General features: G+C 46.3%; 3 protein-coding genes across 3 annotated transcripts in view; all 3 read right to left on the bottom strand.

Moving 5' to 3' along the window:
• Window positions 1-16,747, bottom strand: part of LOC309562622 (uncharacterized protein) — a gene marked incomplete at its 3' end in the record, with an annotated part of 500,517 nt that overhangs the window by 372,240 nt on the left and 111,530 nt on the right. The window lies entirely within an intron of this gene.
• Window positions 1-16,747, bottom strand: part of LOC309562687 (uncharacterized protein) — a 148,408-nt gene that overhangs the window by 35,973 nt on the left and 95,688 nt on the right. The gene's annotated exons all lie outside the window — the stretch shown is intronic.
• The window catches only part of LOC309563947 (uncharacterized protein), a gene marked incomplete at both ends in the record, with an annotated part of 43,039 nt that overhangs the window by 5,017 nt on the left and 21,275 nt on the right, over window positions 1-16,747 (bottom strand). Inside the window, 1 exon segment of the mRNA XM_082268577.1 lies at window positions 12,226-13,117. Coding sequence (XP_082124703.1) covers window positions 12,226-13,117 — 892 coding nt within the window.

Raw genomic sequence — 16,747 nt, forward strand, 5'->3', positions numbered from 1 at the left:
AGTTCTGTGGAGAACCAGGAGATCGTCACTCCCCAGTAATGTCGGTTTCTGAAGAAAACTTCAGCCGGCATTGGAGCTCCGCTCAGAGAGGTAAGAATTTACCACTACTGGGAAACACTTTTATTTGGATTTGACGTTTTGTCAAATCGTTTTGCTTATAGTTGTAGCACCCTCCTGGGTAGGCGCTAGTGAGGACATGGCTCAGTTTGGCGGTGGGTAAGTGTAGCACCCTCCTAGGTAGGTGCTAGTGAGAGAGTATGGTTTTTGGCTCTGTCTGCCTATCAGAGGAGCAGCAGGTAAATCTATATTGCTTTCTGCCTACCAGACAGCAGGATCTGTGAGTTAGGTCTGCTCAGTCTGTGATTTATCTTAACTAGGGAGTGTTTCACACTGGTCCAATAGGGAGGCATATTGGATAGTGGAGGAAGTCTGGCCAATGGATACACTGGCTTTGATACAGCCCCAGTGATTGGCACAGACTGATTGTCTCGGGGCATTGTGGGGTGTGATATAAAAGCAAGGAGCACATGTGCTGTGGGGTCTTTGACTGGTGAGCGGAGTCCCAGAGGGAAGGTGGCGGCTGCCTCCTCCTCTGTAGCAGTGGGACGTGGTTACAGGCAGTCGGCCTGGGGACCAGGAAGGAAGGAGCTGAACCCAAGAGGTCCATTAGAGCGGACTGAAGGGGTAGAGACACTGGAGACCCTCAGAAAACAGTATCATGAGTACAGGGGATCGTGTCTAGGGGGCCTGATCTGAGAGGGGGCCACCCCGGTATAGGACGGGTGTCATCAGGTGGAGTGAAAGGGGGTACTCGGTGTGTATCCTGAAGATAATTCATCCTAACAAGTCCTCTACATAGAGACTTAATTCCAAATTCATCTAAGTGGCAAGGTGAATCAGCAGCCTGGCTGCATCTTCAGACAGGAGTCCTCATCTAATGTGAATAGTTCAAGTTGGAGTATCCCACTCTTCCCCTTCTCCCATCCCTAATTTAAATAAAACCACAAAAACAAATACATCCCCCTGGACTGATCATTGACTGAGCCAGATTGTAAAGAGTTAAATTGTGCATGCTGCAGTTGCTATCGGTAACCCAGGGGGATCCCAAGGTGAACAATCCAGCAGTCCTCTACGGGGCAGTGCTACATACTCTATATTTTCAGTTCGATATGTGAAATAATATAAAGTTTGAAGAAATACTGAGAGTGATATAAAATGGGATAGAACCCTGGGAACAAAGAACATGGAGGAAAATGGGAGTGCTTCAAGAACATACTAAATAAAGGGATTAGCCAGTGCATTCCAAAGGGGAATAAGTTTAAAAGAGCAAAAATAAACCCAGGGTGGCTAAACTCGAACATAAAAAGGCATATTAAAAGGCCTTCAAAAAATACAAGGCAAAGGGGTCATTGGCAGCATTCCATCATTACAAAGAGTGCAATAAGAAATGTAAAGGCGAAATCAAGGCGGCTAAAATAGAACACGAGAGACATATAGCGGAAAAAAAAAAAAACAAGATATTCTTTAAGTATATAAATAGTAAGAAAGCAAGGCCAGAACACATTGGCCCTATAAAAGACAATGAAGGGCATCTGGCCACAGAGGACAGAGAGAATGCAAAAGTGCTAAATAAATTCTTCTCTTCAGTCTTCACAAAAGCATTGGGGGGCTACACTAACCCAGCTTGTAATGCTAAACTAAATAATACACCTCAGGAAGTACCCCCATGGCTAACAGAAGATAGACTTAGAACTAAAATTGAGAAACTTAACATAAATAAATCATCGGGACCGGATGGCTTACACCCGAGGGTTTTTAAAGAACTCAGCCAGGTGATAGCCAGACCATTATTCTTGATCTTTACGGATAGTCTACAGACAGGAATGGTGCCAGCTGATTGGAAAAAAGCCATCGTGGTACCAATATTTAAAAAAGGGCTTATATATTTAGATATATCCCGGGTAACTAAAGGCCGGTCAGCCTAACATCAGTAGTCTGCAAGATATTGCAGGGGGTGATAAGGGACTATATACAAGACTTTAGCAATGAAAACGGTATTATTAGTAGTAATCAGCATGGATTCATGAAAAAAATCTATTAACCTTCTACGATGAAGTGAGTTGCCATCTAGATGAGGGAAGGCCTGTGGATGTGGAATATCTGGACTTTGCAAAGGCATTTGACACCGTTCCCCACAAATGGTTACTGTACAAACTAAGGTACATAGGTATGGACCATAGGGTGAGTACCTGGATAGAGAACTAGCTCCAGGGGTGAGTCCAGAGGGTGGTGATAAATGGGGAGTACTCGGATTGGGCAGGTGTGGAAAGTGGGGTCCCCCAAGGATCTGTGCTGGGTCCAATCCTGTTTAATTTATTCATAAATGACCTTGAGGAGGGGATATCAGCACAATCTCGGTATTTGCGGACGATACTAAGCTAAGCAGGACAATAACTTATATGCAGGACGTGGTAACCTTACAAGAAGACCTGAACAAAATAATGGGGTGGGCAACTACATGGCAGATGAGGTTTAATGTTGAAAAATGTAAAGTAATGCACTTGGGCGTCAGAAACACGAACGCGAAAAACTCGCTAGGGGGGGAACCTCTGGGTGAATCTGAGATGGAAAAGGACCTTGGGGTACTGGTAGACAACAAGCTTGGCAGTGGCATGCAATGCCAAGCCGCTGCAAGCAAAGCCAACAGAATACTGGGATGTATAAAAAAAAAAAAAAAAGGGGGAATTCACTCCAGAAATAAAGAGATTATTCTCTCACTCTACAAGACTCTGGTCCGGCCACATCTGGAGTATGCTGTCCAGTTCTGGGCACCGGTCCTCAGGAAGGATGTGCTGGAACTGGAAAGAGTCCAGAGAAGGGCAACAAAAATAATTAGGGGAATGGAGGACATCAGCTATGAGGAAAGACTACAAGCACTGAACTTATTCTCTCTGGAGAAGAGACGATTGAGGGGGGATATGTTATCAATGTACAAATACTGTGCTGGAGACCATAGCATAGGGAACAAACTTTTCAGATAAAGGGAATAAGACACGTGGCCACTCTCTAAAACTAGAAGAAAAGCGGTTTAACCTTAAACTACGTAAGGGGTTCTTTACTTTCAGTGCAGTAAGGATGTGAAATTCTCTTCCACAAGCAGTCGTATCAGCAGGGAGCATTGATAGTTTCAAAAAACTATTAGATGGGCATAGACATATGCCGGTTTTCGGTAATTCGATATATCGCGGTATTGCATAGCCACGGTACCGAGTTTCTCTGTCAAGTCTGCCTGACTTGTGAATTGATACATTTCAGTGAGCTGGATGACTCATTCACTCACACAGCTAATGCCTTTCAGCATTAAGTCTCCTAACTATAAACAAAAATGATTACATTGTATTTTTTCCTTCCCTCTGCCAGGGAGAAAGGAAGTTTAACCTCTTAAAGTGGAGTTCCACCCTGTTTCACAACTTTGCAGTTTTAGTTCGGGCTGTGCATTCTCAAGATCAATTGGGCATTTTTTTTTTTTTTTTTTGAGTTTCCTACCTTATTTTTACTTCATTATAAAGTTCACTTCCTCCTCCTTCTTGCTTCCTCCCCCCCTCCTCGGCCGCGGCCGATGTCGTCATTTCCTGATTCGCATTGCTTCATGGGAGCTGTGTGTAATAACTCCCAGAAGGCAATCGGCCTCTCCTCATCTCGCGTTTTTTAAAACAGGAAATGACGCCTCGAGGACCGTTGTCATGGCAGTGGGTTGATGCTGTTCCTAGTCTGCCTTCACTCACAGCAGCCCCACTCTTTTTTATTTATTATAGTACCGCAGCGGCACAGCCCCACATCTCACGGGGTGTCAGAGACCAGTGACCCGACCTGAACTCGGCTCAGCTTATCCCGGCGGTGTTTGCAGCATGGGAGGTGGAGGGGGCGCTGTAAGGAGTGTTTCTGTGACACTGATTACACTGACAGGAGAGAGCGGGATGTGCTCCCTCTCTCTCTTCTTGCCAGGCTTCACACTCCTATCACTGTAGCGGCGTCCTTCGGCTTCTCCTTACCTTATGTCAGAGCGGAGGAGGAGCAGTGGAGGAGAAGCCGATTCCTAAAGCTTTGCACAGACAGCTGCCGAGGGAGAGATACGGCTGCAGAAGCAGAAGGGGAGAAGATTGCGGCTCAGGAAGGACACTGGATGTCAGATCGGGACTATACAGAGTTTGTTACCCGCCCCCTTTCCACATTGTTTGCTGGGAGGAGAGGGGATAACAAACTCTGTATAGTCCCGATGATCTGACATCCAGTGTCATTCCTGAGCCGCAATCTTCTCCCCTTCTGCAGCCGCATCTCTCCCTCGGCAGCTGTCTGTGCAAAGCCAAAAGTTCAGTAATCGGCTTCTCTCTTAGGTTCCTCCTCTGCTCCTCCTCCGCTCTGACATATGAAGAGGAGAATGACAGAGGGATGTGCCGCGCTGTATCTGAGGTCTGCCTGCGATGCTTGAAGAAAGGGAGAACTGCACTCGGGGGCACAAATCTTATCCTGTCACCAATCCCACCATGAAGTAATCATCTTCTCCCCACCCTGCTAGTACAAATTCTCTTATTCCCCCCCCCCCCCCCAGGACAATCCGACATGGGGGGGGGGGGGTGCTGGGATGGGGAATTTGAGAGGTGACAGGATAAGATTTCTTCTAGCAGGGGAATTGGGGGAGGGGGGTACTAGGAGGGTGATTTGGGGAGTTGTGCTGGGGGACCCAGTGCTGACCCCATAACAGCGTGCCATGCATCCATCCGTCCATCCATGCATGCATGCAAAGTGCTGACCCCATAACAGCATGCCATGCATCCATCCGTCCATCCATCCATGCATGCAAAGTGCTGACCCCATAACAGCGTGCCATGCATCCATCCGTCCATGCATGCAAAGTGCTGACCCATAACAGCGTGCCATGCATCCATCCGTCCATCCATCCATGCATGCAAAGTGCTGACCCCATAACAGCGTGCCATGCATCCATCCGTCCATGCATGCAAAGTGCTGACCCCATAACAGCGTGCCATGCATCCATCGGTCCATCCGTGCAAAGTGCTGACCCCATAACAGCGTGCCATGCATCCATCGGTCCATCCGTGCAAAGTGCTGACCCCATAACAGCGTGCCATGCATCCATCGGTCCATCCGTGCAAAGTGCTGATCCCATAACAGCATGCCATGCATCCATCGGTCCATCCGTGCAAAGTGCTGATCCCATAACAGCGTGCCATGCATCCATCGGTCCATCCGTGCAAAGTGCTGACCCCATAACAGCGTGCCATGCATCCATCGGTCCATCCGTGCAAAGTGCTGATCCCATAACAGCATGCCATGCATCCATCCGTCCATGCATGCAAAGTGCTGACCCCATAACAGCGTGCCATGCATCCATCGGTCCATCCGTGCAAAGTGCTGACCCCATAACAGCGTGCCATGCATCCATCGGTCCATCCGTGCAAAGTGCTGACCCCATAACAGCGTGCCATGCATCCATCGGTCCATCCGTGCAAAGTGCTGATCCCATAACAGCGTGCCATTTTCGTCAAACTGGCGGCCCTCCAGCTGTTGCAGAACTATAAGTCCCATGAGGCATTGCAAGGCTGACAGTTACAAGCATGACTCCTACAGGCAGAGGCATAATGGGACTTGTAGTTCTGCAACAGCTGGAGGGTAAAGTTCCCCATCAGCCAGACAAGAGTTTTCTAGGTACTAGTTGGCAGTATGTTTCTCTCTGTTTCTCTCTGTCTCTCTCTCTCTCTCTCTCTCTCTCTCTCTCATGTGTCTTCCTGGAGGCGGGGAAGGGATATAGAGGGTGGCAACTTCCTCCTGAGCCAACGTTTCTATAGCAACCTGTACTATGCCTAAAGCATAGTACTGCCCATGTGCGGGATTTCCTGCTGCATTCTGGGTAGCCAGAATGAACAGCAATCAGGAAGAAGGTCAGGAAGTCTTACACTGCTGTTTCAGACGCCCTTAGTAAAGATGACAATGCACAGGCAGCAGGTTTAAAAGTAAGATTTTCACTAAACAAATACACTGTTCAACTCATAAATATGCAAATAGCGGTTTTGTGAAGCGAGATGTATTAATATTAATATGCTATTTTTGTTAAAAAAATTATTCTGAGGGTGGAACTCCGCTTTAAAGACTGGATCTTTTTCTGACACTTGTTGCTTGCAAGTTAAAATCAGTTTTTTTTTTTTGCTAGAAAAGTACTTAGAACCCCCAAACATTTTATATATTTTTTTAGCAGAGACCCTACAGAAAAAATTGGCGATTGTTGTAATATTTTATGTCACACTGTATTTGCGCAGCAGTCTTTCAAACGCAATTAATAGACTTTAATGAATAAAAAAAAAAAAAAAAAAACGTAACAGTAAAGTTATCCTAATTTTTTTTTTTGTTACACAGAGAATCGTGAGAGAATCGTGATCTTTATTCCAAGCTAAAAAATCGTGATTCTCATTTTGGCCAGAATCGTGCAGCTCTAATATATATATATATATATGTACATATACACACACACGCATAGCAGCCCACATTACATTATTATATAGCCATCAAGCGGTGTCTGGCCTACCTGGTGATGACTGGTCCTGGCGCTCTGATCCGATGGCCTGGTCTTTAAAGGGGCAAATCCTTGCGATCCAGAAGTGGTTAAACCTGCAGGAGGAGCGGTGTTTTTATCTATTAATGACTTTACTATTGCTTTAGGCCTGGTTCACATGTATGCGGGTTGGCGGCCCACATTTGCACAGGCATAGCAGCCCATTGATGTGAATGGGCTTGAGCTGCTATGCCTGCGTTTTCAGCTGAAAAAAGGTGCATGCAGAATTTAAAAAAATGCAGTGGCAATGAAATCCATCCTTCTTTTGCACCATGCGACTTACCTGCCGTTGCTGCACACGCAAACTGTTTTTAAATGCCGTGCCCACGTATACAAAAAATGCAGAAAGCTTGCCAGAGCAGGAACTGCAGGTTAGTCGCATGGTGCAAAAGCAGGATGGATTTCAAGGCCACTGAATTTTAAAAAAATGCTGCATGCACCTTTTTTCTGCGGAAAATGAGGGCATAGCAGCCCGTTCAAATCAATGGTCTGCTATGCCTGTGCAAATGTGGGCCGCCAACCCGCATACATGTGAACCGCCAACCCGCATACATGTGAACCGCCAACCCGCATACATGTGAACCACCAACCCGCATACATGTGAACCGCCAACCCGCATACATGTGAACCGCCAACCCGCATACATGTGAACCACCAACCCGCATACATGTGAACCACCAACCCGCATACATGTGAACCGCCAACCCGCATACATGTGAACCGCCAACCCGCATACATGTGAACCAGGCCTAAAGCAATAGTAAAGTAATTTATAAACAACACCTCCTTCAGGTTTAACCACATCTTGACCACAAGGATTTGCCCTCTTAATGACCAGGCCATCGGATCGGAGCCGAGCGCCAGGACCAGTTAGGCCAGACACTGCTTGATGACCTATTTTAGGCCTGGTTCACAGAGTCTGGACTGACTGACTATATAATAATGTGCATAAGTGAACCAAAGCCCCTAAATTCAGCAATGAAATTGAAGTGAGGTGGAAATTTAATAATAGAATACCGTGATAATACCGTATACCGTGGCAAAACCTTAATCAATTAATCGCAGCATGAAAATCTGATACCGTCACAAGCCTAGATGGGCACCTTAAAGACCACAACATACAGGAGTATACAATGTACAACATACAGGGGTATACAATGTACTGTTAACAGCAAACACACACACATCATAGGTTGAACAGGATGGACTGATGTCTTTTTTCAGCCTCACTGACTATGTAACTATGCTTTGGGCAGATAAAGAGAATATTGATTTGTCTGTGTGTACATCAGGCTGAAAAAGAGGGACATTTAAAGGTGAAAAACCGGACCGAGAAATTCGGTTCCAAATAATAGACAACGATGAGAACTATGATAAAATAATATCTTATTACCTCTTCTGCTGCCAGTTCCAGCAATGTCTCCTCGCTTCTCCCTCCAATTTCACCTCATGCCTCAAACTTCCTGTCTTTGTCATTACATACTTCCTGTCTGTAGCTGACATCACTTCCTGTCTTCCATAGAGACTTCCTGTCTGAGTAGAAGTGAGATCACCATCTTGTGGAGCTCAGAGGAACTGCAGCCCCCAAGAAACATCTCGTAGTGAGAACACGGCCTTGTGCTGTGTGTGTATGTACTGTATATCCGTATAGATGGGGTCATCTCCACTCCCACCAAGGGGGAGAGAAATATAAAATTGCTCAGGATGAGCAATTTTGGGACCTTTGATTTTGCAGCAAAATTGATTACTGTTTAGTTATATGGTGTTCCCAGTGGTAACCTATGGCTGTGAAAGTTGGACCATAAGGAAGGCTGAACGCTCTCTGAAGAAGTCCAATGACGATACGCGTAAGGGTGTGACTACGTGGCAAGCACCTGGACTGCTGCATCTATCCATCGCTCCGTTCCACTGCTGGTCGGTGACTGAGTGAGGACAAGTAATGCAGGTCCAGCTGTTTTAAAGGCTTGTCATAGATGCTTCAGTTTTAATATATTGCTGTAAGTGCAATGTGTAAGGGGGGCTTGTATGGGGTAATAAAGTAATCATTGTACTACACTATGAGTGGCTCCCTCCCCTCTTTACATATGTTGCATGTCCTATAATTGGAACTGACTTCGGATGTTTCTGGGTGGAGAGTTGTGATAAGAATCCTGGTTATCCCCCTTCCTGGAGTGAAGAGGAATGGTGTGGAGAGAATTGCTTATTCCAGGATCACTGCTTTTATCTGCCTAAGAAGACCCAGTCTGGGGTGTTCATTGAGGTCTTGGTTGCATTCAAAGGATATGATGTGCCTTTTACCCATTGATTTCTGGTGAGTGCGTTACCATTGGGAGAGGCTGCACGTGGTGTGGTGAAGGACTATTTATATCGTTTATAGGATTTCCCTCACATGGTGCACTTGAGGATCATCCCCTATTAATTGGACTTGTTTATAGAGCATTTATAGACATATTCATTGTTTTACTATAATTTATCCCAATACTGCAAATTCTATTTATTGTGTATTTTATTTTTGGATTTAATATCATGGGTGTCCTTGGAATATAATTCACATCCAGATTTACCATGTATATATGATTTATCAGCGCCGCTTGGTGGTCTGGGTCCTTTGATCCAATTCACCCTTTTATTTTTATTGTCATTATTTGTTAGCTGGCAGCTCAGTGCTTAGAGATTATCTTCTTACATCATTGGCGCAGGGTGGAGACTTCTTGTGATTCTCATAGGTTGTTCTTCCTTTTTTCTTTTTGAAATTAAGCCAGCTCCGGGAGGCAGGACTGGGCTGGTTGTATTCATCCCTGTTTAGAGGGACACGGGACATAGAAAAGATGGAGGGCGGTTTCTCTATGTTAGATGTGAAAGTAAGGAAAAAAGATGGTCTTGTGGTAGGAGGTTGTAAAGGTGCGGAGGAGGAATTACGGGAGGAATGATAGATGGGTTTATGAACTCATGGACTTACCCTTGGAGTCTACTACAGACATCGTGAGATTTATGAGGAGGGGGAGAGTCAGGTGTTCCAACAAGTACAAGCCGCTAAAACCAAACTACTAAAACACAAGATTAAGACTAAAACCTACAGGATGGACCATACTCGTAATGTTAGAAAAAGAAATAAAAGTAAAAGAAAAGGACATTTTATCATACAAATCCGAAGACAGACTATTATCAATAAACGCCCAAAAAATATCATCAGTTTAAGCATGGCCATTTTTATTCCTCATTTGTTTTACATTAAAAATATGGAAAAACGTTAGCATTTTTATCACATAGATTAAAATATTTTACAATCTTGTCCACTTTCAGCCAGAATTTGTCTCTCTCCAGGCAAAGGAAGATCTTTGTACATGCTGATAACTACTGCACTGAAATGGTCAGTCCTGTCATGTAGTCTGATCTCCTCTTACCTTCATGACCAATATCTAACTCCTCTGGTCAACATGCCTTTGAGGCTTTAGCTGAAGATCAGGGAGGAGATCGACTACATTGCTAGAGGGACTCAACCAGCAGTGACACCCCCTCCTTCTCTCTCCAAGAGGGACTCAAACAGCAGTGACACCCCCTCCTTCTCTCTCCTAGAGGGACCCAAACCAGCAGTGACACCCCCTCCTTCTCTTTCCTAGGGGGACCTAACCAGCAGTGACACCCCCTCCTCCTCTCTCCTAGAGGGACCCAACTAATAGTGACACCTCCTCCTTCTCTCTCCTAGAGAGACTCAACCAGCAGTGACACCTCCTCCTCCTCTCTCCTAGAGGGACCCAAACAGCAGTGACACCCCCTCCTTCTCTCTCCTAGAGGGACCCAACCAGCAGTGACCCCTCCTCCTTCTCTCTCCTAGAGGGACCCAACCAGCAGTGACACCCCCTCCTTCTCTCTCCTAGAGGGACCCAACCAGCAGTGACACCCCCTCCTTCTCTCTCCTAGAGGGACTCAACCAGCAGTGACACCTCCTCCTTCTCTCTCCTAGAGGGACTCAACCAGCAGTGACACCTCCTCCTTCTCTCTCCTAGAGGGACTCAACCAGCAGTGACACCCCCTTCTTCTCTCTCCTAGAGGGACTCAAACAGCAGTGACACCCCCTCCTTCTCTCTCCTAGAGGGACCCAAACCAGCAGTGACACCACCTCCTTCTCTTTCCTAGGGGGACCTAACCAGCAGTGACACCCCGTCCTCCTCTCTCCTAGAGGGACCCAACTAATAGTAACACCTCCTCCTTCTCTCTCCTAGAGAGACTCAACCAGCAATGACACCTCCTCCTCCTCTCTCCTAGAGGGACCCAAACAGCAGTGACACCCCCTCCTTCTCTCTCCTAGAGGGACCCAACCAGCAGTGACACCTCCTCCTTCTCTCTCCTAGAGGGACCCAACCAGCAGTGACACCTCCTCCTTCTCTCTCCTAGAGGGACCCAACCAGCAGTGACACCCCCTCCTTCTCTCTCCTAGAGGGACCCAACCAGCAGTGACACCCCCTCCTTCTCTCTCCTAGAGGGACCCAACCAGCAGTGACACCCCCTCCTTCTCTCTCCTAGAGGGACCCAACCAGCAGTGACACCCCCTCCTTCTCTCTCCTAGAGGGATCCAACCAGCAGTGACACCCCCTCCTTCTCTCTCCTAGAGGGACCCAACCAGCAGTGACACCCCCTTCTTCTCTCTCCTAGAGGGACTCAACCAGCAGTGACACCCCCTTCTTCTCTCTCCTAGAGGGACTCAACCAGCAGTGACACCCCCTCCTCTCACTTAGAGGGACCCAACCAGCAGTGACACCCCCTCCTTCTCTCTCCTAGAGGGACCCAAACAGCAGTGACACCCCCTCCTTCTCTCTCCTAGAGAGAACTAACCAGCAGGGACCCCCCTCCTTCTCTCTCATAGCAGCCAGACAGAAAGTTGGAGTCTTTAGTGAACTCAGATTCCCTTATAAAGTGTTTCTTCCATGATAAAGATCAGAGGAGCATTCAGCCACGTGTTTTCTGAGGTGTATATCAAGATGTGCTTCTTCCCAGTGTGAGATCTCTGCTGTACGGCAAAATATGATCCATATAGAATACATTTCCCGCTATCGGGACACTAATACACCTCCAGGGCTGTGTGGGTTCCCTGATGTTTGGTAAGACAAGACATTTTCCACACTCAGGGCAGGAGATCGGCTTCTTCCCCTGTGTGAGATCTCTGATGTATGACAAAGTTCTGATTTCCGTAGATAACATTTACCGCGCTCAGAACAGGGAAACAACTGCTCCTGCATATGGCATTTAATAGGATGTCTAGTAACATCAGACTTCCTTAAACATTTTTCACACTACGTACAGCAATATGCCTTCCCGCCTGTGTGACACCTCTGATGTACACTAAGACTGTCCTTTTGTGAAAAGGATTTCCTGCACACAGGAATACGGCTCCTCCCCCGTGTGAAATTTTTGATGTTCAATAAATTCTGATTTCTGTGCATAACGTTTTCCGCACTCAGGGCAGCAATATGGCTTCATAGCATCGTGCACTCTCTGATGTTGAACAAGTCTGTCTTTAGTCGCAAAAAGTTTCCCGCACTCAGAGCAGGAAAAAGCCCACGTGTGAGACCTTTGATGTGCAGTAAGTGCTGATTTACTAGTAAAACTTCTCCCACACTCCGAACAGGAATACGGCTTCTCCCCTGTGTGAGACCTTTGATGTGCAGTAAGTTGTTCTTTACTAGTAAAACTTCTCCCACACTCTGAACAGGAATATGGCTTCTCCCCCGTGTGAGACCTTTGATGTACAACAAGTGCTAATCTGCGTGCAAAACTTTTCTCGCACTCAGGGCAGGAATGCGGCTTCTCCCCTGTGTGCTGTCTTTGATGTAACTTAACTGCTGATTTACTTGTAAAACTTTTCCCACACTCAGAACAGGAAAACGGCTTCTCCCCGGTGTGCTGTCTTTGATGTATAACAAGCCTGAATTTGGATAAAAAACATTTTTCGCACTCAGAGCAGGAAAACGGCTTCTCCCCTGTGTGCTGTTTTTGATGTTGCTTAAATGAGAATTTCCTTGCAAAACCTTTCCCACACTCAGAACAGGAATACGGCTTCTCCCCGGTGTGCTGTCTTTGATGTATAAGAAGCTCCAATTTGGATAAAAAACATTGTTCGCACTCAGAGCAGGAAAACGGCTGCTCGCCAGTATGAGATCTTTGATGTACAACAAGTTGTGATTTCTGTGCATAACGTTTTCCGCACTCAGGGCAGCAATATGGCTTCATAGCCTCGTGCCCTCTCTGATGTTGAACAAGTCTGTCTTTAGTCGCAAAAAGTTTCCCACACTCAGAGCAGGAAAACGCCCACGAGTGAGACCTTTGATGTGCAGTAAGTGCTGCTTTACTAGTAAAACTTCTCCCACACTCAGAACAGGAATACGGCTTCTCCCCCGTGTGAGACCTCTGATGTCTGACCAGTTTTGCTTTATGTAGAAAAAACTTCCCGCACTCAGAACAGGTATGAAATGCCCCCTCCCTATGAGTTCCCTGATGTAAAAAAAGACCTAAACCAGAGCTAAAACTTTCTGCACATTGAGAACAGGGAAATGTCTTCTCCCCCTGAAATCCGGCACCGTCCCTCACAGTACGAGGTTGCTCAGAGTCAGAGGGATTCCATGGTCTATCCACACTGTGAAGTCCACCATCCATAGTGGAGCTCATTGTCTTTTCTCCTCCACAATCTCCTGTGATGTCCTCATCTTCCATTTTACAACCTGGAGATAAAGTGAGACGATCCTTTGAGGGTTTCTCCATGGTGTGTCCTGGAAAAATATAAAAACATCATCAATAGATCTGAGAGGTTAGTTCACTTCCATCAAGATTCCATCTGGATCAGGTAGATATGAGTGAGCAGATGTTCTCGGTGGATGTCCCAACCAGCTGGGACTCTTCCCCTCTTCAGTCAAAGGGCCTTTGGTCCTCTTCCCAGATCACTTCTACATTTACACAGCCTTGTCAGAAGAGCAGGAACCAATGGGGACTGGGAGGTCCATGCTCTTTACACAACCACAAGCCTAGGTACTGGGTCATGTAATCTCTGATAAACAAGAGGGTCGAAGTTCAAACTTGCAGACTCTTACCATAGAACAGGTGACCAAAGGTCTAGGTTTCTAAAGATTAGTTCCTGCCCTACTTTGGATCAATCAGTGAGCAGTAACAGAGCAGAGATGAGAGAAGAATATATTATGGGTCACCTGTGCTGATCTCTGTAGGAGTGTCCTCCTCTATGAATGTCCTCGTCATTCCAGCCTCCCCCGTATATTGCGGATCATCCCTCAAATACGTCTCTTGTTCTTCATTCTCAGCTTTCATGTTCATCAGATCTTCACCCTAAACCGACAGAATGGCAGCAAAAGATTTTCATACTTAGGTTATACTGCCGCCTACCAGAGGTTGAGACACTTGTAAACAGAAAAATTATAAGCCAGCCCCCATATAACTTCTCCACCCAGTAAGCCTTAGTTTTATGAAAAAGCAGTACCAAGACCAATAGCCTACCAGAACTTGGTTTCCCCCAGGACTTGCACACAATGCTATAGGGCCTGGCCACCATGCCGGGGCAGGCACGAACTGACCAAAAGCAAACAGGTACTTGAGGTTGGCAGACAGGCAGAGTGGTTAAATGACAGTCCAGGTACAAGGCAAGCAAGGTTCAGAATAGTAGAAGTCAATCCATAGTCAAAAAGGTAGGTAGAGTTAAGTTAACCAGTTCTGGACAGGAACAATTTGCCCCCTTAATGACCAGGCTATTTTTTGCGAAGAAGAAGGAAGAAGGAAGAAAGAATAATATATTTTTCACTTTCTGCTATATAACATACCCCAAAAAAAAAAATCTAAATCAAAAACTTTTCATCCTCTTAGGCCAATTTGTATTCTGTTACATATCATTGTTGAGGAATCTTCTGAACCCAACAGTCAGGGCTACAGGCCTGGTGGTCATGGTCTTGTTGCCCCCAGGTTTTCCAACATTGTGAGGGAATCTTCTGAACCCAACAGTCAGGGCTACAGGCCTGGTGGTCATGGACTTATTGCCCCCAGGTTTTCCAACATTGTTGGGGAATCTTCCAAATCCAACAGTCAGGGCCAGAGGCCTGATGGTCAGGGTTTGTTGCCCTCAGGTTCTCCAGTCTTGTTGGGAGTCAACAAAGGAGAATAATTGGATGAGTGAAAGGTAAAGTTTCTTATGTGGGAACTAGTAAGAGAGGCTCTGGGTTATCTTGCTCCAAATAAACCGGTTATGTCTAAAAATTGAGACTGTATTCTGGAAATGTAGAGTTTTGGAGATCCAGAGGGTGAGGTAAGTGGGTTTGGCCATTAATAATTAGGGGTGTGTCATATGTTAATCAGCTTCTTTGCATTAATGATCAAAATGGTATAAATATATACTGTATATCCTGAAATGAAAACTATTTCCGCCACATATAGGGTTTGATAGACTTGGATGATTACTTCTAAGCATACAATGGTCTGGATTCTTCTACAACATTCATTGTAGGAAACATGCTTGTGTATAAATCATAACTGCCTAATATCATTCCATCATCTACCTGTGAAAGTCTTGCGTAGTTGTGATCTTCCTGTGTGGAATCCTGGGAATACAGAGGATGGGGACATGTCTCTGGTGGGTTCATAATACAGAATGACTCCACCATGTTGGTTTGAAACAAGTATTTGAAAAACCCTGACTCCTCCATCACTCCATCCTCATCATACTCCTCTTTTATCTCTTCTAGAACATCAGGAAAGCTCAGGTTTCCACTCTGAAAATAGAAAAAAAATGACATCAATGGTAACAATGCAGATAATGTACAGATCCTAATGATGCTATCAGTGATTGTTCCTCATCTACCTGTGTTATATTCTCCGTGTTGTGAGAGACACAGGACTCTGGTCTGGAACAACGGTTGTTTATTCAGGACTCACTGTACAGCATTACAGGACAGCTCTGCATATCAATACATCTCTACATGTGTCTAAAGATGGCCACTCTGCCCCTTGACCCTTGTCATCACTCCTGGGTGGAGCCAGCCTTAAAGTGACAGTACATGTGAAACCCTTCAGGTATAACACCTTCCATCCATACCTAAAAAAAAACAAAAAACAAAAAAAAAAAAAACAACAAAACGAGAACAGGCATAAAACAGTAACTCATAATTGTCCAATACAGTCCTCCAACTCAGGAGATTTACATGGTTTCTTCCACGTCCGGATGTGAGAACAACTTCCAGGGAAGCTCCGGGGGGAAAATGGCAGCGGATCACTTTCGGCGGGCCCGTCGAAAGTCTCGTAACCGGTCTTGCATTTGAAACCGGTCAGGAGGGCGACAGTGTCGTTGAGGACGGGCACCCAGCGACTCGGGGCTGGAGGAAGCAGGGCTGGCCGGAATGGACACCGGCGGGGCCAAGAGGGGATTCCCTAGCTCAGAGGGTGAGCAGACCTCTGGACCAGGGCTGGAGGGCTCTGTTGGAGCTGAGTTCAAAAGTTCAGAGTCTCCCCAAGCATCAGTCTCAATGCCTCCTGATCCGGTAGGAGCAGATCCTTGAGACACTGGAGGTGCAGCCGATGTCAGGGATTCGGGCAGCTGAGAACGAGAACGCAATTGGTCCACATGCCTTCTGCAAATGGAACCATCTTCCAGGCAGACCCTATACATTTTGGGTCCCAAAGTCTCTGCGACGATAGCAGGAAGCCAACGAGTGTTGGAAGCGCCATAAGATCGGGCCCATACCTTTTGCTGGGCTGTAAACCGGGGAATCTCGTCGTGTTCGACCCTCTTGTCTTGGGACTGCCGTACATGTTCCTGGACCGTTTGAGGGCGGAGCATATCCAAAACAGTCCATGGCTGCCGACCCAAAAGAAGTTCAGCTGGAGTTTTCCCAGTGGTTGCATGTGGTGTGGTTCTGTAAGCAGAAAGGAAGGAGTCCAGCTGCTGGGGTGACAGGGACTGTTGTTTACTTGTAGCCACAGTAGCTTTGAAATAGCGTTTGAAGGTCTGTACAAACCTTTCTGCTTGACCATTTGTAGCCGGGTGGTAAGGTGCGGTCAACTTGTGTTTGATGTTGTGGGCAGTCAGGAAACCCTGAAACTCCTGGCTTGTGAATTGTGCACCGTTGTCTG

Source organism: Pelophylax lessonae, assembly GCF_965119305.1.
Source record: "Pelophylax lessonae genome assembly, chromosome: 9".
NCBI classification, from domain to species: Eukaryota; Metazoa; Chordata; class Amphibia; order Anura; family Ranidae; genus Pelophylax; species Pelophylax lessonae.